The 24,047-nt window shown below is 35.0% G+C and overlaps 1 protein-coding gene across 5 annotated transcripts; it reads left to right on the top strand.

Moving 5' to 3' along the window:
• The first annotated feature begins 408 nt into the window (after positions 1–408).
• On the top strand, positions 409–23,627 carry NUDT12 (nudix hydrolase 12). 5 transcript variants are annotated; one of them, XM_076008257.1, is made up of 8 exons: positions 5,696–5,807; positions 10,029–10,105; positions 11,697–11,908; positions 12,481–13,067; positions 15,926–16,093; positions 17,185–17,298; positions 19,066–19,265; positions 20,266–23,627. In XM_076008257.1, exons 3-8 carry the CDS (start codon positions 11,703–11,705, stop codon positions 20,374–20,376), a joined length of 1,386 nt encoding a protein of 461 aa, XP_075864372.1. In that variant the 5' UTR covers positions 5,696–5,807; positions 10,029–10,105; positions 11,697–11,702; the 3' UTR covers positions 20,377–23,627. The 5 variants fall into 5 exon arrangements, with proteins under 5 accessions (XP_075864373.1, XP_075864370.1, XP_075864372.1 ...); XM_076008258.1 differs by lacking the exons at positions 5,696–5,807; positions 10,029–10,105 and adding an exon at positions 409–673 and having other exon boundaries at positions 11,701–11,908; XM_076008255.1 differs by lacking the exons at positions 5,696–5,807; positions 10,029–10,105 and adding an exon at positions 409–673.
• The last annotated feature ends 420 nt before the right edge of the window (positions 23,628–24,047 follow it).

Below are 24,047 nucleotides of genomic sequence, written 5' to 3'. Positions count from 1 at the left end.
AAATCAGACAAGCTGGGGACTGCTGACAGAGCGCTGTCAGCACTTGGCCTACCAGGGCCCTTGAATATCAAGATTTTATGGTGTGTTTTTCTGACATATCTCACACTTAGTAGACTCTGCTACTTTCTTAGCATCTGGAATATTAACCTACTTTTATCTCTAAGCTTCCTTCTACTTTTTAAAGGGACTACGTTATACCCTTGCAGGGAGGAAAGGAAGAGCCTCTGACAAACAGATTTTGTCCTATTGTTGTCCCTGGCCCTTTAAAACTCAGTTCAAAGGTCATCTTTTCACTGTTTTCTGGATGACTCAGAATAGACTATGCTATGGTGACATAGCGACTTAACCCTGAAATCTCAGTGGCTCACAGCACAAAGGTTTGTTCCTCATTCAAAGTCCATTGTGGGCCTGGCTGCTCTCCACAGCAGCTCTTCTCCAAGGGTGGTGGATGCCAGTCCTGTCTGCTGCGACTTTGTGCTTCCATATTGCCATAACAGAGTAATAGAGATCTGAAGGGCTATATACTGTCTCTCAACTTCTTTGGCCCAGAAGACCACTACTTCTGTCCACAGTGAATTACCTAGAATGAGTCACAAGGCCATGCCTAGGTGCAAGGAGCCTGGGCCATAGTCTCCTCCCAGAAGATCCAGAAGGAGAGAAGAAAAAGACCTGGGTAAGCACTTTGTCATCACTATGCCTTTTCTGATCCTGCCCTGTAAGTCAATAGGTGCCCCAATGTGCTCTTCACTTTGTCTGTAATTACTCTATCATAACGCATGTAATTGTTTATAATCCATTTTACTTCATCAGACAAGGAGCTCCTTGAGGGGAAAAATCAAAAATATTATTTCCCTGCCTAAATTTCATAAACACAGAAGTAAAGCAGCCACATAGACAGTCAGATGTATTCCTGCTTAATGTTATTTGAGAAGTTTTCATTACCAAGCTATGATAGCCAAATCAAAAATATATCTGATTCGATATGAAAAAAACCACTTGTTCAACATCAACAAATATGCAATGAATGTTTCTTTTATGCCAAATAAAAATTCCAGGTCCTAGGAAAACAGCAGTAAATGAAATAAGTGAGGACCTTCACAAGTAGGAGTTTACATTCTAATAAGGAGACACAATAAATAAACATCAGAAATAAGAAAAATAAAAAATAAAAATGCCAGAAATAAGAAAATATCAATGAGAGCTAATACAAACTGAGTGATCGGGGAAGCCCTCTAAAAATATGACATTTGAACTGACACATGGAGACAAGAAGGAGGCTGTAATTAGAAAAACTAGAGGAAGAGTATTTCAAAAGGAGGCAACAGCTAGTCCAAAGGTCCTAAGTCCAGAAGAAACTTGGTGTATTTCAGGAATGCAGAATATGCATATAATGTATACAAATTAGAAACTCCCCTACCTGTAGTCACATAGATATAAGATAGACATCTTCTATCAAGGACCTTCTGTAGAGTTTAAGATATGCACACTTTTATTGAATTCACCTCTAACTTATACAGAGTTAGAGCACATTTCTCAGGATATCTCATCATTATCATCCACCAACTTTTATTAAATGCCTTATATGTGAAAGAAAAGCAGCTATTACTGTAGAACTATCTGTTAAAAACCAGGCTCATGCAGGGGTGCAGCTCATGCTTATAATCCCAGCACTTTGGGAGGCCAAGGCCAGAGGATTGCTTGAGCCCAGGAGTTTGAGAGCAGCCTAGGCAACATACCCAAACTCTGTCTCTTAAAAAATTTAAAATTTTTAAAACTCTGTCTCTTAAAATCTCTTAATCTTAAAAAATTAAGATTAAAAAAATTAGCCAGGCATGGTGGCACATGCCTATAATCCCAGCAACTCAGGAGGCTGAGATGAAAGGATCACTTGAGCCCAGGAATTCAAGGCTGCAGTGAGCTATGATTCTACCATTGCACTTTAGCCTGGGTGGCAGAGCAACGCACTGTCTCTAAAATTAAAAAAAAAAAAAAAAAAAAATCAGCCTCTCTATGTAGAAAGAAATTACAACCTATTAGAGAAAAAGGCAAAAATAAATGAAGTGTTAATTAATATAAAGAAGAAAAAGAAATATGTGGCAAGAAAAAGACATATCTCCAGATAGTATAAGGCTAATTACCATGTAAAATTATCTACATAAAATTTTATTTATATATTGCCCATAAAATAAACTTTCTATTTCGCTGAGAGAAAAATGACTAGACATATTTTCACTAAATTTGCAAGATACAATTGGCATATTTCTGTTTTAGGAGATAGTCCATGTGTTATACACAACATCTATTTGAAGGGCACCTATACAAGGTAGCAAGTAACTTTCTAGAGCAGCTACAACTAAAGTACAAGAGGTTCATGTGTTCTTACAGGGCTAGTAATGGTGAGGGACAAACCATTTTGTAAAATGATATTATGGCCAGAGGAAAAAAACAGTGGTTTAAAATTTGAGCTCCAAATTATTCATCTCAAGGTCAATCAATCTGAATTTCATGCATCGATTTTCAATAACACTGTTCTCATTAAGACAACAGAATATGTGTTCCAGAATGACTGGTAATAGGGATTTATTTACTTAATGATGGTTAATAATTCTCCCAAGCTCTGCTGAGGAGGCTAACTACTACATAATAAGGGTTACGAATTGAAAGATGGGGGAAAAAAAATCCTTGTCTTAATTGAGAGTTTTTCAGAATCAAATCCTGAGACAAGGATTCACATGAAATTCTAGGAGGAAGCAGTGGCAAGGAAGTGAGGAAATGAAGGAATAGCAGGGAAAAAGGGAAGGGAAGACAACCAATAAAGAGCTGGTTATTAATCAAGTGTCCACTGTAGATAGGTTCTCTTAACCTAATCCCACTGGAAAGATCTGGCAGCCACTGTAGAACATGTCCCTCTGAGTAAGAGAGTGAGAAAGGCTGATGTATTTATATACCAGTTCCTATCATGTCAACCATTAGGTGAGGGCCTCTCCCAGGAGATATTAATTTTCTGGCTTTGCTGATCTGTTGAGCAGGAGGGCAAAGTGTAATCTGGTGATAAGAAAAAACTCGCAGGCAAAGAAATATAGGTGCTGGAAGAAGGGTCAGTATACGTTGAAGTGGTAAAAGCAAGGAAAAATTGATAATTTTATGGTCAGGAAAATATGACTTAGAAGATCCAATTAAGAGATACTTGAGCTGGACTTTGAATAGTGGATAATATTTGGATAAAGGAAAGCATTTAAGTTAGGAAAAGTAGCATAAACATAAGCAGGAAGGCAGGAAAACACAAGAGGTATTCCTGTTCAGTATATAGGTCCAATTTGGCTGAATGAGATAGACTATTTATATAGGAAATTCCTGGAAAAATATGGCTAAAAATGTATGTTGGATCCATATTAAGGAGGGTATCTAAAGCTAATGCAAAACTTTAAAACTAGGCCGGGCGCTGTGGCTCATGCCTGTAATCCTAGCTCTTGGGAGGCCGAGGCGGGCGGATTGCTCAAGGTCAGGAGTTCAAAACCAGCCTGAGCAAGAGCGAGACCCCGTCTCTACTATAAATAGAAAGAAATTAATTGGCCAACTGATATATATATAAAAAAAAAAAAAAATTAGCCGGGCATGGTGGCGCATGCCTGTAGTCCCAGCTACTCGGGAGGCTGAGGCAGAAGGATCACTCGAGCCCAGGAGTTTGAGGTTGCTGTGAGCTAGGCTGACGCCACGGCACTCACTCTAGCCTGGACAACAAAGCGAGACTCTGTCTCAAAAAAAAAAAAAAAAAAAAAAACTTTAAATCTTTTCTTATAGGCATTGAGGAGCCTTAAGTTTCTAAATGGGAAAAAAAATGAAAATAATAGTATCTTATTCCATTAATATCTATGTTGGCACCATTATTGACCTTGGAATGTAAACTCTTATTAGAAAGGATCTGTATTTGTTCAATATTCCCAGGAGAAGGTTATATTCAGAGAGGTATTCAGTAACCTATTAGCAATGAGCACCACAAGAACAAAGACCGTGATATTATCATTTCTCATTAAAAGAATGTAAGGCAACTTGGAGAAATGGCTGACTCCGGGTCTGGAGCAGAATATTTACAAGTTAAGCTTAAAACATTTTGTCATACCAGAAAGGAAGTAAGCTATCAAACACTTCAGGGTTCTGGTCAAGAGAACTTAGGAGCTGACTTGAGGGAGTTCCTACTACTCAAATAAGAAACAATTTGAGCATCAAAGTAATAAATATAATAAAATATTTTTAAAATAATGCTACTTCAATGACCTGAAATACATCAAAAATGTTAACATCCATGAGTTCGTAAACTATAGGCATATCTTAGAGATATTGTGTGTTCAGTTCCAGACCACTGCAATAGAGCAAATTCCACAATCAAGTGAGTCACATAATTTTTTTTGTTTCCCAGAGGATATAAAAGTTATGTTTATACTGCATGTAGTCTATTAAATGTGCAAGAACATTATTTCTAAAAAAGTGTACATCCCTTAAAGAATATCTTAGTGTTAAAAAATGCCAACAATCTTCTGAGCCTTTAGCAAGTCATAATTTTTTTGCTGGTAGAGAATCCTGCCCCTATGTTGGTAGCTGTTGACTGCTCAGAGTGGTGATTCCTAAAGTTTGGGATGGCTGTGGCAATTTCTTAAAATAATATGGAAAGCAATATAGAGATACCTTAGAGTGATACAAGTGGATCTACCATTTGATCCAGCAATCCCATTACTGGGCATCTACCCAAAAGATCCAATGACACGCTACAAAAAAGACACCTGCACTGGAATGTTTATAGCAGCACAATTCACAACTGCAAAGCTGTGGAAACAACCCAAGTGCCCATCAATTCATGAGTGAATCAATAAAATGTGGTATATGTACACCATGGACTACTATTCAGCTCCAAGAAACAACAGTGATATAGCACCTCTTGTATTTTCCTGGATAGAGCTGGAACCCATTCTACTAAGTGAAGTATCCCAAGAATGGAAAAACAAGTACCACATATACTCACCAGCATATTGGTATTAACTGAGCAGCACCTAAGTGAACACATAGGGACTACAGTAATAGGGTATTGGGCAGGGGGGAGGGGGAAGGGGGCAGGTATATACATAATGAGTGAGATGTGCACAATCTGGGGAATGGTCATGCTGGAGGCTCAGACTTGTGGGGGGAGGTGGGTAAGGGCATTATTTGAACCTTAAAATTTGTACCCCCACAATATGCTGACATAAATAAATAAATAATATATATGATATGGTACCATTTTTCGCGAGGTGACAGAGGTTTTACAGAGGCCAATAACTTGCTTAAGGTCACACGCCCGAATGACTTGGGCTAGCCTAGCCAATATCCCAGGATTATTTAACACGAAAGTATGCTTTGAACACTCAATTGCATTGGACTAGACTGGAGAGAAGGCTGGGGAGCAGGGTGCGAAATACTGGAATATTTAAAATCATTTCTACAGAGCTACAGTTTTCTCATCGCCTCCATCGATTTCTACACATCTCGGTCTCAGAAGGACAACCCGCCCTTCACTCAGCGCCAGCGCCAATAAATTTAGGTGGAGATCTCCCACCCCAGCTCCCCAGCTCCCCAGCCCCTCCTACCCCAAGCCCCGCCCCCACTCGGGTCGCGCGCAGCTTTGAGCCGCAAACTACATTTCCCATGAAGCCGCGCGAAGACAGCGGTCCACCGCCGGAAGTGAGGAAGCTGCATCCGGCGCCGGAAAAAGTGAGAGTGGGATTTCCCCAGTCCTTCCGACGAGTCGTGGTTACCTCTACTGTGGTCGCCTTTGGGTTAGTAGAAGCAGCGGCGAGTTAGTTGCCCCGACTGTCCCTTCCGGGAGCGGTGACATGTTCCCTGGGCTCTTGCTCTCCGCGCTGCCCTGCCTGTCCCTGCTGGGTCTTGCAGTTGCAGCCTTTTGCAAGGTCGATGGGCGCAGGCGCTGGAGCCGCGGACCCGCTCTGCTGGGGATCCCCTGACAGGGAGGGAGCGCAAGCGGTCCTGTGGCTGGTGGAGTTTCCAATCGAAATTTGCAAATGGGGAAAAGGAATAGCTACTTCAGTGTGATTTCACTTTGAAAGAAGAAATCTCACAGTAGTGGCAAGAAAGTAAAAATATCTCAAGGCATTTGACTGCAGAGACTGACTGTGCAGGGGTTGCGCTTAAATTCGTTAAATGGTCGTCTTGAGTGTCCAGGGACTGGAATTTGTTAAGTGATGACCAGTGACTTCAATGACAGAGTCATATTTGAGGTCCTGCCTGTCCCACTCGATCCATGTCACCGTGGGCAAGTCATGGGCCCCGGTTGACACATCAGTAAAAGTGGATGTTGGTTTGGTGAAAATCTGAGTCGCTTTAGACCTAACATTCTTTTAAATGACCTCTCAGAATAGTCTATGGCTTCTTGGAATGCAGGTGCGGCACTTTATCCTGCCTTCAAATCTTCAATTTCTGCAGGACCTGTCATGACAAATGAAAGTAAATCAAGCAGTAGAGCTCGATCTCAGACTTTCTGTGCTTCTCTGGAATGACTAATCTTACTATTTCTAGATGACTTTTCTGCTCAGAAATCTAAACGGCAAAGTGTATATTTTCCCCTCCTTTCTCCACGGAATACTGTATGCATAAGCATTGCACTGGCGGTGGTGAAGTACGCTATATTTTAAAGGACAATTTTGCAATTCCCTGAGGTGCCCTGTAGAAGGCTGAGGGAGAGACAATGACCTCAGAACGTGGAGCAGTGAAATATTGTTCAGAGTAAACCTAGCTGGAAAAACTATGTAATATGAGTTTACGGAAAATAAGGGAAAAGCAATTTGGAAAAGAGACCAATACACAAGTCTGTCCAGCAGTGCTTCAAAATAAAGTTTTGAAAAGTTATAGCTATTATTCATAATATTTTTTGCAGTTTCCTTTTTTATTTTTAATTATTATGGGTATATAATAGTTGTATATCTTTATAGGGTACATATGATGTTTTGATATAGGCATAGAATGTGAGTAAATCAGATTAGGGAGATTGGGGTATCCACCACCTCAGGCATTTAATGAGTTTTTTGTTGTTGTTGTTGTTGTTGTTGTTCCACCACCTCAGGCATTTAGTGAGTTTGTTGTTGTTGTTGTTGTTGTTGTTGTTGTTTTGTGTGTGTGTGTGTTAGGAACATTCCAGTTTCATTCTTTTATTTATTTTAAAGTATATCCTAACTTGTTGATTATAGTCAATTCGTTGTTCTATCAAATATTGTTCATTCTATCTAACTATATTTTTGCACCCATTCACCATTCCCACTTTATCTCCCTCTCGCCATTAACCTTCCCACCCTCTGGTAACCGTCATTCTACTCTGTCTCCATGGAATAAATTGTTTTTAATATTTAGCTCCCACATATGAATAAGAACAAGTAAGATTTTTCTTTCTGTATTTGGCTTATTTCACTCAATATTCTCCAGTTCCATCCATGTTGTTGCAAATGGCAGAATTTTTTGTGGCTATATAATATTCAGTTGTGTATATGTACCACATTTTTTTATCTCTTTATCCATTAATGGACACTTAGGTTGACTCCAAATCTGGGCTATTGTGAATAGCGCTGCAGTAAACATGAGAGTGCAGATATCTTTTCAATACACTCAATTCCCCTCCTTTGTGTATATACCCAGTATTGGAATTACTGGGTCATATGATAGTTCTGTTTTCAGTTTTTTGAAGAACCTCTATACTGCTCTCCATAGCGGTTGCACTAATTTAGATTCCCACCAGTAGTGTAGAATGGATTCCCTTTCTCCACATCCTCGCCAGCATTTGTTATTGACTTTTTTAAAAAAAAAGCCATTTTAACTGGGGTATGATGATATCTCATTGTATTTTTGATTTGCATTTCTCTATTGACTAGTGATATTGAGCATTTTTCATATACATGTTGGCCATTTGTATGTCTTCTTTTGAAAAAATGTCTATTGCCCAATTCCATTTTTAATCAGATTATTTGATTTTTTTCTACCGAGTTGTTGGAGTTCCTTATATATTCTACTTATTAATCCCTTCTCAGATGGATAGTTTCAAATATTTTCTCCCATTATGTGGATTGTCTTTTCATTTTGTTGTTTCCTTTGATGTGCAGAAGCATTTTAGCTTGATATAATCCCATTGTCCAATTTCACTCTGGTTGTCTGTGCTTTGCAGGTATTACTTAAGAAGTCCTTGCCCAGAACAATGTCCTAAAACATTTCTCCAGTGTTTTCTTTTAATAGTTTCATAGGTTCAGGTCTTAGGTGTAAGTCTTTAATTCATTTTGATTTTATTTTTATATGTGTTGAGAGATAAAGGTCTAGTTTCATTCTTCTGCATATGGATATCCAGTTTTCTCAGCAACATTTATTGCTGTCCTTACCCCCACGATATGTTCTTGGCACCTTTGTCAAGGAAAAGTTCACTATAGATGTGTGGATTTATTTCTGGGTTCTCTATTCTATTCTACTGGTCTATGTGTCTATTTTTATCCCAGTACCATGCTATTTTGGTTACTACTACAGCCCCATAGTATAATTTGAACTCAGGTAATGTGATTCCTTCAGTTTTGTGCTTTTTGCTCAGGATGGCTTTGTCTATGCTGAGTCTTTTATGGTTCCATATAAATTTTAGGATTACCCTTTTAATTTTGTTTCTGTGAAGAATGTCATTGGTATTTTGATGTGAATTGCATTGAATCTGTAGATTCAATGGACATTTTAACAATGTTGATTCTTCCAATCCATCTTTCCATTGTTTATGTGTCCTCTTCAATTTCTTTCATCAATGTTTTATAGTTTTCATTATAGAGGTCTTTCACTTCTTTTTTAAGTATATTCCTAGGTATTTAATTTTATTTGTAGCTATTGTAAATGGAATTACTTTCTTGTTTTCCTTTTCAGATGCCAATAAATTTACTGTTAGCATGTAGAAATGCTACTGATTTTTGTTTGTTGGATTTTGTATCCTGCTACTTTACTGAATCTGTTTTTCAGTTCTAATAGTTTTTTGTAGCATCTTTAAGGTTTCTCTAGATGTTAAGATGATATCATCTGCAAAGAAGGATAATTTGACTTCTTCCTTTCCAATTTGTATGTCCTTTATTTCTTTCTCTTGTCTGATTGCTCTAGCTAGAACTTTCCAGTACTATGTTGCATAACAGTGGTGAAAATGAGCATCCTTGTCATGTTCCAAATCTTTGAGGAAAGGCTTTTAGTATTCCCCATCCAGTATGGTACTAACTTTGGATCTGTCATATATAGATTTTATCCTGTTGAGGTAAGTTTCTTCTATACCCAATTGTTTTAGTGTTTTTTTCATGAAGGGATGTTAAATTTAATAAATTTTATCAAATGCTTTTTCAGCATGAATTGAAATGATCATATGATTTTTTTCCCCTTCATTCTGTTGATATGATGTAGGACATTGATTGATTTGCATATATTAAACCATTGCTGCATCCCTGGAATGAATCCCACTTTGTCATGATGAATAATCTTTTTAATGTGTTGTTCATGATGAATAATCTTTTTAATGTGTTGTTCAATTCAGTTTGCTAGTATTTTGTTGAGAATTTTTACAGAACAGAATATCTCTGTTCATCAGAGATATTGGCCTATAGTTTTCTTTTTTTGTTGTGTCTTTGTCTGGGTTTGGTATCAGGGTAATACTATCTCTCTCAAAATGTTGTAGTTATTTATGATAGGTTTGTATTTTAGTATTCCTACTGAAGTTATAAGTGGTTTATACACCACTATTACAGAAATAGAGTATTCTGTATTTGTGCCTTACTTTACCAGTGAATAGTGTACCTTCAGATGATTTCTTATTGTTCATTAATGTACTTTTCTCTCACATTACGGAACTCCTTTTAGCATTTCTTGTAGAACAGTTCTGGTGTTGATGAAATCTTTCAGTTTTTGTTTGTCTGGGAAAGCCTTTGTTCTCCTTCATGTTTGAAGCAGACCCAGAATCCCTCATTATCTACCTAACTATCTACTTACAGAACCAGTCTCAGAAAATAAATAGCTCCACTTGTGCCCTACCACATGTAATCCATGATTTGGCAACATTTACTAACAGGTATGGGGCAATTATTTTCTTTTTATTTCACTGAGATGGCAGAGTGTCAAAGCAGATAAGTAAATGATTTAAAAAGCTTCTGTGATTCAAGGACAGATGACCAACAGAACTGTGGCCAATAATAGATCCAAAAATACATGATCATCCAATTTATGACAAAGATAGTACTGCCCTGCAATGAGACAAATATGGTAATTTCAAGAATAGTGCTGAATCATATGAATTATCCATTGGGATAAAAAAAGTATCTTGACCTCCTGCCTCACACCATGAACAAAAATCCCCCCCAAATGGATTGCAAAATTAATTGTGCGAGGTAGAACAATAAATTGTTTTTATGTTAAACTTAGAAAGCTTTTGAATAATAAACTAATTAATCATAATTTCCCTGAGAGCAGGAACCTATACCTGGGTACCATAGAATCAGAGAACACTGATTGTTATCTGCTAAAAATCTCTGCCTTAATTAGTACAACCCCTATGGAAAGTAATTTGGAAATACCTCACAGAGCTACAGGTAGAACTACCATTTGATCCAGCAATCCCATTACTGGGCATCTACACAAGGGAAAAAAAGACATTCTATTAAAAATACATCTACACTAGAATGTTTATAGCAGCACAATTCACAATTGCAAAGATGTGGAAACAACCCAAATGTCCATCAATACATGAGTGGATTAATAAAATGTGGTATATGTATATCATGGAATACTATTCAACTACAAAAAACATAGTGATCTAGCACCTCTTGTATTATCCTGGATAGAGCTGGAGCCCATCCTTCAAAGTGAGGTATCACAAGAATGGAAAAAAAATACACCACATGTACTCACCATCAAATTGGTCCTAACCGACCAACACTAAGGTGTTCACATGGTAGTAATACTCATTGGGTGCTAGTTTGGAGTGTGTGGGGGGTAAACCCACAACTAATGGAAACAAATGCATTTGTATGGGGGAGGCACATGGTTGTAGCCCTGGCTTGGGCGGGGCAAACACATTACATGTAACCAAAATGTTTGTACCCCCGTAATATCCTAAATAAATTTTTTTAAAAATTTACATGTCCCTATTTATTGGTGATATGGAGCATTTTTTCATATGTTTGTTGGCCATTTGTCTTCTTTGAATTCAATGATATCTTTAATAAACTTATGCTTAGTACCTAAAAAATAAATAAATAAATCAAAATCTCTGCCTTTACTTATCTGTTTTGACCCCCTACTCCTCGTGTCCCCACTCTATAATGAAGTCTCCTCTAGTCTACCTCAAATACCTCTTCTTCTTTGTAGTATGTTACCTGGCTACCCCTCCCACGGTTATGGCACCCTTCATTTGTATTACCAGCACTCTTTGTACATTACTTTCTATACCTTCCCAGCTATAGAAATTGAATTATATTTATAATTTCCAGTTGATAACAATTTAGAAACGTGATGGCAGTTGATACTGATTATCTCTTGAAGAGTGTATTGCCTTGGAAACTGTTACTAAATTCTAATGACATCAGTATTCAGATAATGTTTATTCATTGATACAAAAAGCAATTGCAAATGAGATTTTTATTTTCTATTTTCCTTCTTTTAAGGAAGAAATGTCTTCTGTAACAAGAAATCCAAAGCAAGAAATGATTTCCCAGTTTCACTGTTCAGCTGCAGAAGGAGATATTGCCAAGTTAACAGGAATACTTAGTCATTCTCCATCACTTCTTAATGAAACTTCTGACAATGGCTGGACTGCTCTAATGTATGCTGCAAGGAATGGGCACCTAGAGGTTGTCCAATTTCTGCTTGAGAAAGGGTAAACATTTTAGGCTCTACCACGTGAAAGGGTCTGTGGTTTAATTTCTGTGTTACATATTTCCTTTTAAATGTTTCTTGTAGCCATATTTATATGGTGGGACTACTAAATAATTCATAGACTAAGTTATTATATAAAAATGTAACATAATTTCTAACTAAAATATTTTAACCATTTTTAGTGAAGAATTAATCCTTCATTATTTTATAGCAAAGCAATAAATTTATGAGGAGTCTAATCTTTTTCTTCCAAATAGAAAATGTAAATCTCACTGTGACTACCAAGAACTCCTAGAATTTTCATATTTCCTTAATGCTTTTTTATTTTATAAGGAATTATCCAGAAATTTTAAATATCTCCTATCTCTAACTTTTTTATCATTTATGATTATTTAATTGTTCTTTTAACATCCCCTGTAGTAATCTATGTACTGATTGAAAAAAAAAATCTATGTAACCACTAAATAGAAGGGCTAGAGTATGTATCTGGAAATATTTTATCAAAATAAATACAAGAGAAAATGTTAACTTCCTATTTTACTTTTTCTTCCCATTTTTTTCTTCCTTCCATAGGTGTGACAGATCACTTGTCAATACATCAAGGCAGACTGCACTGGATATTGCTATATTTTGGGGTTATAAGAATATAGCTAATTTACTAGCTAATGCTGAAGATGGGAAGAAGCCTTGGTTCCTAACCAACGGAGTGGAAGAATGTGAAAATTATTTTAACAAAACACTACTGGACCGCAAAAGTGAAAAGAGAAATAATTCTGACTGGTTACTGGCTAAAGAAAGCCATCCAGCCACAGTTTATATCCTTTTCTCAGATTTAAATCCCTTGGTCACTCTAGGTGGCAATAAAGAAAGTTTCCAACAGCCAGAAGTCAGGCTTTGTCAGCTGAACTACACAGATGTAAAGGATTATTTGGCTCAGCCTGAGAAGATCACCTTGATCTTTCTTGGAGTAGAACTTGAAATGAAAGAAAAGTTACTAGATACTGGAGAAGTCCCAAGAGAAGAAGAAGATGGGTTGGTTGCCTGGTTTGCTCTAAGTATAGATCCCACTGCTGCTGAAGAATTTAAACAAAGACATGAAAATTGTTATTTTCTACATCCTCCAATGCCAGCTCTTCTGCAGTTAAAAGAAAAAGAAGCTGGTAAGAAATGAACTCTGCTTATTTGTATTGGTAATAATCTGGGTTTTAGAATTGAGTTGGAGCTGTATGTATCTGCAGTTTCCAAGAGGCACACTTTTTCCAGTAAGCAGTGAAATTAGCTTGTCTCCATTAGAAAACTTCTTAAAGTTCTCACCCTAAAGGACTACTCTCCTGGGCAGTTACAATAGTTTTAATAAGCCAACATTGATTGCCTCAGAATTAACCCTAATGCATGAGGGTTTCATTTGATTCTGCAGTGAATAATTTTTGCACACCTGCTATACACTGAACTTGGTGGCAAAACCCTTGACAGTTTTGTTTTATTTTCTGTTGATAGGGCTTTTTATGTTATGGTAAGAAATTAGGGTTTTATTCTAAATACCATATAAATCTTATAACCTGATGTGTTTTTAAAAACAAAAAAACACCTCACACTAGCTGCTTTGTAGAGCTTGAATTGTGGGTATGTTGTTAATTAAGTGTGGAAATTAGGAATTTTGTTAGAAGGAGATTGGATATTACAATAGCCCAGGTAAGAGATTGCAGTGGCTTGAGTTAGAATGGTAGCAGTGGAGATGGAAAGAAAGGGAAAATTTGAGATATTCTGGAGATAGAACTGATAGGGTTTGATCTGTAGATTGAGACTATTAAAAATTGAGAGAGAGATGATGATAACATGGATTAAGACATAAAGTAAGGTGTTAATAGTAGAAATAGAGAAAAGGGGATACATTCAAGATATATTTTGAGAAAATCAACAGTCTTTGCTGATGGATTGGGCACAGGGTATAATGAAGGAAAAGATCAAAAACGACTGTTAGTTTTCAGATTATAGTAATTTTGGTAGGTAGTGATACCATTTCTTGATAATACAGACTAATAGGTAGAGCAAGAAAAGCAGGACAGACTTGGAGTAAATAAATCAATAGTTTACTCTTGGGCGTATTAAGTTTAGAAAGGATATTAGAATCTAAAACTCAGAGGGGAGGTCTGAACTGGAGATATCCATATGGCAGTCATAAACACAAAGATATTTAAATCCCAAGAAACTACTGGTTGAAAGCAAGCAAAAAAAAAAGAGCCTCAGAATCATTCCTGAATCCTCCTAAATTCTAAGGTCAGGTATAAGCAAAAGAAGAGCCGTCAAAGGAGATGGAGACAGTGTGACCATAAGGTAGGGGGAAGCCAAGAGAATATGCTCATAGAAACCAAGATAACAGGATATTTCATGGACGGAGGATCAGTCAAAATGTGTTGAATGCTGATATGAATCTAAATAAGATAAAAACAAAGTTTTTTTTTTTTTTAAAGAATCTTTTTTGGCTTTGGTAACATGAAGCTGTTGATGAATTTAACAAGAGGAATATCAGTGGAGTGGAAAGAACAGAAGCCAGATTATGGTAGATAGAAGAGTTAAAGGGAGGTTAGGAAAAAGTCACTTGTCAATGGCCACCTTCCCTTAGGTGATTTGATAGGCCCTTCTAGAAACCGCTTAAATATTTCCTCCCCAAAGAAAATATTCTCCACACCTGTGGAGAAATCATCAAACTTTTTAAAGAAAGCATATTTTCTTTGAAACTGTATATATAATTTTAAGATTAAAAGGATCATATAAATGAGCTAGTTGCTTTCTTTTCTTTTTTCTTTTAGTAAGGAAACTGGGGCCCTTTAAGTTGCTTGCAAAACCTTACATAGTTATTTAACTTCACTGTGCCTTAGTTTCCATCTCCAGAAAATAAAGGTAATAGTACCTGTCTTCCTCATGGGGTTGTTCTACATTAAATATTATAATCTATATTAAGTTCTTTGCATGATGCCTGGCACATACTAAATACTCAATAAATGTTACCTTTTCTTACTGTGATGATCCTGAAATAATGTGAACACTCTAGTGTAAATTACAAGGTAATGTAGCAGGCAAATATTTAATGTTGCCTGTGGTTCATTGAGTTTCAGTATTATGATTGTTTTTATTTATGTTTTGTTTATCCATTTTTACCACTTTAAACATTGTTATAATTGTCTATTATTTTTTATTTCAAAAATTCATAAATCAAATAATGTATTCTAGGGAGAGCAGATTTCTCAAGCATTTGAAATGTAGCATTTCTAGTCATATTTTCTTAATTGTAATATTTATGGTCAGGCCATGTTAACTGGGTTTTTTTTAAGTACCAGGGTAAAGGATATAGCCAAAGTGTATATATGTTAGGATTTATTCTGTTAGACATTCTTTTGATAAACAAAGTTAAACATGAATGTTATGAAATATAATATGTTTTGTACTATATGCAGTCTCCAATTGAAGATAGGATGCATTCCACAACGGCATTGACCAGCAGGGGCTTAGTCACCAAGAAGGAGAGTAGAGATAGCTTCCTGCAATTTCCTAGCAGTATTTCCTTTAGAGTACAAGTCTAAGTTAGGAACTGCCTTTGTAGTATATTTTTATAAAATAACAATTGTAAAGTCACTATTTGTAAATTCACTATACACTAGAATCATGTATACCCAAAGATTAAAAAATCACTTATAGTAAAAGCCTGATGTTATACAGTGGTAAGATGGATGTTAGTACATCTAACATATATGAGTTATATTTTATTCATTTTAAAGTTAAATCTAATTTTGATTTGTCATATGGAAAGTTAAATCTTTTACTTTAAAAGAAAAATGCACATCATAAAAATAGAAATGCTAAATTCCTTGATTAAGTAACTATTCAGAAAACAGTGAATGTCTTTATTATAGTTTGAGAACATTTTACCTAAATGTGTGTATATATAGACATATATATATATATATATATATATTTATAATTTATCACAGAATTACAACTCTTTGTGCTTATTTTAAAGGAGTTGTAGCTCAAGCAAGATCTGTTCTTGCCTGGCACAGTCGATACAAGTTTTGCCCAACCTGTGGAAGTGCAACTAAAATTGAAGAAGGTGGCTATAAAAGAGTATGTTTAAAAGAAGACTGTCCTAGTCTTCAAGGTGTTCATAATACATCATATCCAAGAGTTGGTAAGCCTTTTCTTTTACAGTGAAATCTCAGACACCTGGAATCTTAGGGAATAAGATAATCTGGAAAGACAAGTTTTTAAGGAATTTTCCTGAAAAGCATGTTTAATTTAAATGTTAAGCTATAAGTGTTAAAATATTACATACTTTTATGGTTTTTAAGTAAAAGACATTGTATATCATTAACTATTTCTTGACTTTGGGTATTCATCAATATGAATTTGATATGTTAAGACACATGATTTCAAAAGGCTACAAATTTGACTCCACTTAATGGAGAGGTTAAAAAAAAAAGCCCCAACAATTTTGTACCTGTCTGAGGCATTACCAAAGTAATACAGCCTGAAGCTAACTTCTCATTACTCTGAGTGTCTGCCTGGACCTTCTCTCCTAATTGCTGCTCTGAGTCTGCTGTAGGCTTAGAAATCTGATAATCAGGCCCTTTAAAACTGTATGAAAAAGAGTAGATAGATTCAGCAACACCTGAGAAGATCTCTGGGGAGTAAAATGCCTGGCTTAGTGACATCTGGTTTAGTTCCTCAAGAGCCTTTTATATTTAATTCCTAGTTCTCAGTCGTGATCTAGTGAGAAGAATTTGCTGGATTTGTTACTTCTAGAGAGATGAACTATTATTTAAGTCTTTTAATGACTTAAGCCTAATTATAGAGCCACATTAGCTTTTAAAGATATTTTCTTAAGTATTGGGATGGAAGGGAGAGGGAAATTTACTGTATTTGTGGTGAAATTTGAATTTTCCTCATATCTATGTATTACCTACTCAAAACATTTTTCTCACTAACAAATAAGAATATGCCTCACATACCATAAGTGCAGAATAAATGTTGCTGTTAAGATTGGGGGAAGAAGGACAAAAATGGTCTTCTTCTAGTTTATTGGCACTATTCTATGCAATTTTCCTGAGATACTCTGTCGTCAGCTAGATCAGGGCAGAAGGAAGCAATCTCTTAGAACCACACAAGAGTCTTTTCTCTCCAGGAAATGCACCTTTATATAATTTAACCAGGTAATGACTTTGCACAATGAATCTAAATTATTTTTTTCTGTTATTATATATCTGATTTTTGTTTTAACAGATCCAGTAGTAATCATGCAAGTTATTCATCCAGATGGGACCAAATGTCTTTTAGGCAGGCAGAAAAGATTTCCCCCAGGCATGTTTACTTGTCTTGCTGGATTTATTGAACCTGGTAAGCCTTTTCTGAATAATTTTTATAATAGTTTTCATTTAACTTATAATTTCCAAATAAAAATTTTAGATAGCATGTGAGAAATAATCTCTGATAAATTATCATGTTATAAAACTGGGTTATTTTTAAATATTTTAAACATTGTGTAATTATAATTTAAACATGGTATAATGCTCATGTTTTTCTAGTAATTTTGTCTGTTTTATTAAAAAGTCAGTATTTGCTCTTTTATATATTGCTCTTAACTAGGGTATCTAGATATTTTACACTTAGACTTAACTTTTTATTTTTTTTATTTTTTTATTTGTTTTTTTTGGAGACAGAGTCTTGCTTTGTTGCCCAGGCTAGAGTGAGTGCCATGGCGTCAGCCTAGCTCACAGCAACCTCAAACTTCTGGGCTCAAGCAATCCTGCTGCCTCAGCCTCCCAAGTAGCTGGGACTACAGGCATGTGCCACCATGCCCGGCTAATTTTTTCTATATATATATTAGTTGGCCAATTAATTTCTTTCTATTAGTAGAGACGGGGTCTTGCTCTTGCTGAGGCTGGTTTCGATCTCCTGACCTCGAACAATCTGCCTACCTCGGCCTCCCAGAGAGCTAGGATTACAGGCGTGAGCCACCGCACCAGGCCTAGACTTAACATTTTAAAACAGCCTTACCTAATTGCTCCAAATACATTAGTGAGCCCCCATACCCTGCAGCCACTATCCCTATCATCCCACCTGATTTCTCCATACAGCATTCATCACCACCTATTAATGTATGCAAAATCTTTTTTCAGGTGTTTGTTAGGCATTCAATTTTCCTTTCTCTAAATTATAGATGTTTATATCTTTTACCTATTTTTGTTTTGTTTATCCTTTTCCTTTTTTATAATTGATTTTAAGAGATTTTAAATATGTATTATATGTTAATGATTTATTAGTAACGGTCCTGCAAATATGCTAGTCTATAACTTATCTTTTCACTATATACTTTCTTTTGATGAATATAAGTTCTTAATTCATGTAGGAAATTTACCAATCTATTTGAAATAGAATGCTATATTTAAAAATATATTTTGCTAAATACAACTATATTTAAACTTTTAGGTTTAAATATAGAAACTTTAAGGTTTCTAAACTTCTAGATAAATTTTACTTAAAAACTATTTATTCTATTTCTCAATTACAACATATTAGAAATATAAAGTACATTTATAGGTATTACTTAATTTAATCATAGCTGAGTCAACAGTCATCTAGAGGAAAAGAATTGTTTAGAAAGATCATCTTATGTGGCTTTTAATATTTTAGTGACCAAAAAAGAGTTACCTGCAATAATTGTTTGACAACATAATAAAGAAAGAGTTTCAAGATTTTAGTGGGAAAAGAGCTAGCCATTTAGAAAAATCATATAATGACAATTTATAACTATTTAGTGATATTATATAAGTGAGATAATGTATAAAATGTTTGCATAGTATTTAGCTACTAGTAGGCACTGGATAATTGTAGATGTTATAATTATTATTTTTAAAATGTAACTGACAGATTTGGACCTTTAAGAAATTAAAAGGTTTTGTTGGCATTTTGATATTCTGTATGTAATCATATATTTGAAAAAATAATGTTTTCTTCAATTCCAGTCTAGTTTTAAGCTTCTGCTTTCTGATTCTTTGAATTGAGTTTCTGTCCAAAGTGATTTCCAAATGTTTGAACCATTCAGAGTCCAAAATGTCCAGGGCATGTTCATCAGCAACTTGTTCTTTTGCCCCATTTGATTAGGGGAGACAATAGAAGATGCTGTTCGGAGAGAAGTGGAAGAGGAAAGTGGAGTCAAAGTTGGCCATGTTCAGTATGTCTCTTGTCAACCATGGCCAATGCCTTCCTCCTTAATGATTGGTTGCTTAGCTGTGGCAGTGTCTACAGAAATTAAAGTTGACAAGAACGAAATAGAGGATGCCCGCTGGTTCACTAGAGAACAGGTAAAGTTCAATTTAATTTCCTTCTTCTATTGATTGCTCCTGACTGTATTGGTTTGGGCACACAGCAAGGATGCATATTGTCAGCAAGTTGAATGAATGACTTTGGCCTTCTCATTATGCATGGATTACAATATAATTGGTAATTCCATATAGGAAGAGTATGTTTTCACTAATGTGTCCTACATTAACTCATTCTTCTAGTAATGATGATTCTGTGCCATTTCGAATTTCAGATGCCATTCCTTCAGGTCAATCATAATACCTATTGATGTGTGTAAAGTAGATAAACATTAGTTCAGGAATGAGAAACAGGAATATTATTTTTAGACATTTTATGTTTTAGTTTATAGCATTAAGACAGGTAGCTCTCAAAAAACATCAGTAAAAATGCTTAAAATTTTGGAAATGTTTTTATTCATTTTAAAATGTACTAGGGATAAAAATGACATATCTGTATAATAAAGATACATTCACAAGAACTTTTTAAATACCATTCCTAAATAATGTAATGAAAGATAAATTACTAATTTGTGTTCTACATGATCTAAAGCATTTGTAGAGAAAACAGATGGATATACTATAATAGTAAAGACCTGAAATCCTTTCTGACTTTGCCTACATAAAATTAATTTTATTTTATGCTTAACCCCAAAAGGTAGAAATTAGATTATTGTTTTAGAATTTTATAAAAGAGAACCTGTCCCAGAAGTTGGCTTCACTTTGAAATTAAGTGTGGAGCATATATTTTGCTTTTTCGTGACCTCATTTTCATAAGGGAATATGCTTTTCTGGAACATTTTGAAAACTGAATCACTAGCTCAGTGAAGCAATTAAAAATGCTGTCCTAAATTTTGCATGTTGAATATGGATATTGTCACTTTCTACTGTTGTTATTCACTGTAAAAGTCATCATATTTAAATTGAATTGTATAAGCATGGAAATAGTATTTAAATATGACAGCTTTGAAATCCTAATGCATTTTTTTGTGGTGTATTTTAGGTTGTGGATGTTCTGACCAAAGGGAAGCAGCAGGCATTCTTTGTGCCACCAAGCCGAGCGATTGCACATCAATTAATCAAACACTGGGTCAGAATAAACCCCAATCTCTAAATCAAGGAACTAGGCTTTGTTTGAGTATTATTTGATTTCTAATACCACTTATTCCTCAAGTAAGATTAGAAGTATTCAGTACTCCTTAGAGTGTCACAACACAAAATGGCATGTTGGGTCTTCAAAATATTTTCAAAGTATACTTTCCATCTTAATCACATAATTCATATTTTTATAATTTACAGCATTCCCTTAGATTTTGTTAAATCTGGGTCAGGCTTCTCTGAACACTATTTTTCAGTTGTGCTTCAAAATTTTCCCACAAAACCATTTTTTTTTATTCATTTTTTTTTATTTCAGCATACTACAGGGGTACAAATGTTTAGGTTACATATATTGCTTATGCCCCACCTGAGTCAGAGTTTCAGGCGTGTCCATCCCCCAGACAGTACACATCGCACCCATTAGGTTCAAATATACCCATCCCCTCCTCCCCACTCCCACCTGCCTGACACACAATGAATGTTACTACTACCGTGTTTCCCCGAAAATAAGACAGGGTCTTATATTTATTTTTCCTCAAGAAGACAATCTAGGGCTTATTTTCAGAGGATGTGTTATCTTTTTTAAGTACGGTACAACAATCTACATTTATTCAAATATAGTTAAGTCATCTTCTTCTGGAACATTATCATAACTCTCCAAACCCCGAATTCCATGCTGAATTTCTTGTGACTCTATTTCCTTTAGAACCATTGGCCCCAATCTCTCCTGTCAAGCAATAGAGCTCTCATGGGTCAGATCAGAAGAGCTGCTGGTCTTCTTTACTGCTCCTCAAGGAAATCCATGGGTTGTGCAAATATGTTGCATAGCCAAGCCCATCACTAGGTCTTATTTTCGGGGTAGGGCTTATATTGCGCAAATGCTTAGAAATCCTGCTAGTGCTTATTTTATGGTTAAGTCTTATTTTCTGGGAAACACAGTATATATGCACTTAAATGTTGGTTAGTTAATACCAATTTGATGGTGAGTACATGTGGTGCTTGTTTTTCATTCTTGTGATACTTCACTTAGTAGAATGGGCTCCAGCTCTATCCAGGATAATATAAGAGGTGCTAGATCACCATTGTTTTTTGTGGCTGAGAACTTCATGGTATACATGGACCACATTTTATTAATCCACTCATGTATTGATGGGCACTTGGGTTGTTTCCACATCTTTGCAATTGTGAATTGTGCTGCTATAAACATTCTAGTGCAGATGCGTTTTTATAGAATGTCTTTTTTTCCTCTGAGTAGATCCCCAGTAATGGGATTGCTGGATCAAATGGTATTTCTACTTTTAGCTCTTTAAGGTATCTCCATATTACTTACCACAGAGGTTGTACTAGTTTGCAGTCCCACCAGCAGTGTAGAAGTGTTCCTCTCTCTCCACATCCACGCCAACATTTTATTGTTTTATAAAGGCCATTCTCACTAGAGATAAGTGATATCTCATTGTGATTTTGATTTGCATTTCCCTGATGATTAGAGATGTTGAGCATTTTTTCATATGTTTGTTGCCCATTAGTCTATCTTCTTTTGAAAAGTGGCTGTTCATTTTTCTATAAGAGATATTGCATAGAAATGTGTTCTAGAAACATGAATAAACTCATAGTGCCTCTTGTAAGCATTAAACTGATCACTAAAGTTCCTTAATTGGAAATGAAACAAAATAGTTTTAATGAATGTTGATATCGTATTGATTTTTCATCTTTTCATTACCATAAAGGTCTTTTAAGTTGTCAATATCTGATTTTTGTTCATCTTCCCATTGCAGTTCCGCTTACTTTTTCCTCCTGGTTCCCTCATTCTAGCAGTGGTGGTGTTAAAGTGTTACTACTAGTCTAATTTGAACCATGTTTTCTATTTTAACAATTTACTAGTGATTTCAATACTGTTCCTTCATGGAAGGACAGCTTAAATGAGAGCACACTATTGTGTCTAGGATCTCCTTTTAAACCTAAAATTAATTAATATATCTACTTACATGTTACTTATATCCAAAGCTGTTATTAAGACAGATCAAGATCCTCTGCTTTTTCACTGAAATTAAATGTATTTGAAAAACATTCTCCTCAGAGTTCAGATATGAAATAAATCTCAGGTAGATTTACATATTTAACTAAAAACACTAGCTTTATTTTGTGATGAGAGATGTATCTTTTTTAGCAAAAAAAAAAAGTGTATAATCATTGCCAACAGTGTTTATTATACAGTATATCTTGGGTTTGGCCTTATTTCAACACATTCTAAGAATCCTTGATAAAATAAGTACATTTTATAACTGAATCGATAAGATGCTAGAGAAAGTAAATTGTAGTAGTTCACAATTTTGCAATATAGAAACTCATTTTACAAGGCTGTTTTGAAATTTCTTTAAAAGGTTTATAAATGTAAAAAATTATGTAATTTGACTCTTTACTATTATACATTACAACTAGAAGACGCCTTTAAGATAATATATAAGTAATTAACTATCCTTATTTTATAGATAAGGAAAAGGAAATCCTGAAAAGTGAATTTAATTAATTGGTGAAAGTTATACAAGTAATTAATTATAAAAGTCTGTACTATATAACCCAGGGCAGGATTCTCCCTGTAATAGGAAATAGAAGCTATTACTAAAAATGTATGTAGAATAAATATATGTAGAAAGGATGATAAATAAATTTAGCTTACCAAATATTGTTAATTAAATTTTAGGTACTTAAAATGTATTTAACCTAAATAAGCTAACTTTGTCAGATAAACTTTATTTTACTAATGAACAATAACTAACAATTTTCTTAGTAATTCATGAAGGCTTATTGATATCAGGACTTTAAACCAAGTTAAGACTTACACAGACTATTTAGATACATAATAAAATTTGAACTACATAAGTATATGGAAAATGTTGTGCCTTGATTGTTATAAAATATAATGACTTGAGGTTCAGGTTTACTTCACATGTACTTTTAATACTTGCTGATTAAAAGATTACATTGTAAAATTCCAGGTTTTCCTAATGTTAAGATAGGAAAGTAAAACATAAAGTGTTAATGAATATAAATTTAGTTTCAGATATTTAATCTCATACTTGGGGAAAATCAATGCCTAAATAAATTATTGTTTTAATAATTATTCTTAAATTGCCAGCCTCTGAGAGGTGAATAGCTACATGTAAATAGAAGGAATAGCCAATTGAACAAATGGTAGAGGTGTAAGTGCCATGATTGTATTCCACTGGAAATTAATATAACAATACATTAAAATTTGTACCTATTTTCTTTTGTGTGTTGTGTGTTTTTTAATGTTTTGATAAATTTCTTTTGAAAAAATGGAAAAAGCCAGAATTTTAGTCATTATCTCCTGTTTAGAATTAATGATATATTTTTTTACATTACAAAAGCCTTTTTTAAAGTTTCCATATTTGGAAAACCTAAAATTTTGATTTGAATCTTAATTATTATAGTTTAGGGTCAAATACGTGCATATGCACACACAGACTTACATATATAGAGTCAATTTTTTATCTTCAAGTTTAACCACTTTGGTACGCGGTGCTAACCAGCCTTGAAACCTTGCCCACAGCCACACCCATAGTCTGCACGATAGTTTGTGCTGTGCATTGATGATGCATCCGTTTTGCTCTTGTGTGATGAGGAAAGCTTTAAAGCACTGAAAGCTTGTTTTACTTTACAGGCAGC

The sequence above is a fragment of the Microcebus murinus genome, chromosome 11 (assembly GCF_040939455.1).
Source record: "Microcebus murinus isolate Inina chromosome 11, M.murinus_Inina_mat1.0, whole genome shotgun sequence".
NCBI lineage: Eukaryota > Metazoa > Chordata > Mammalia > Primates > Cheirogaleidae > Microcebus > Microcebus murinus.
The sequence above is the reverse complement of the archived record's forward strand: the minus strand, read 5'-3'. Positions and strand labels throughout refer to the sequence as shown.

Coding starts and splice junctions, on each gene's coding strand:
- NUDT12 (XM_076008258.1), top strand. CDS start 11,703: ATGTCTTCTGTAACAAGAAATCCAAAGCAAGAAATGATTTCCCAGTTT. Junction 17,299..19,065: donor TGCTGGATTTATTGAACCTG/GTAAGCCTTTTC, acceptor CCATTTGATTAG/GGGAGACAATAGAAGATGCT. Junction 19,266..20,265: donor GCTGGTTCACTAGAGAACAG/GTAAAGTTCAAT, acceptor GGTGTATTTTAG/GTTGTGGATGTTCTGACCAA.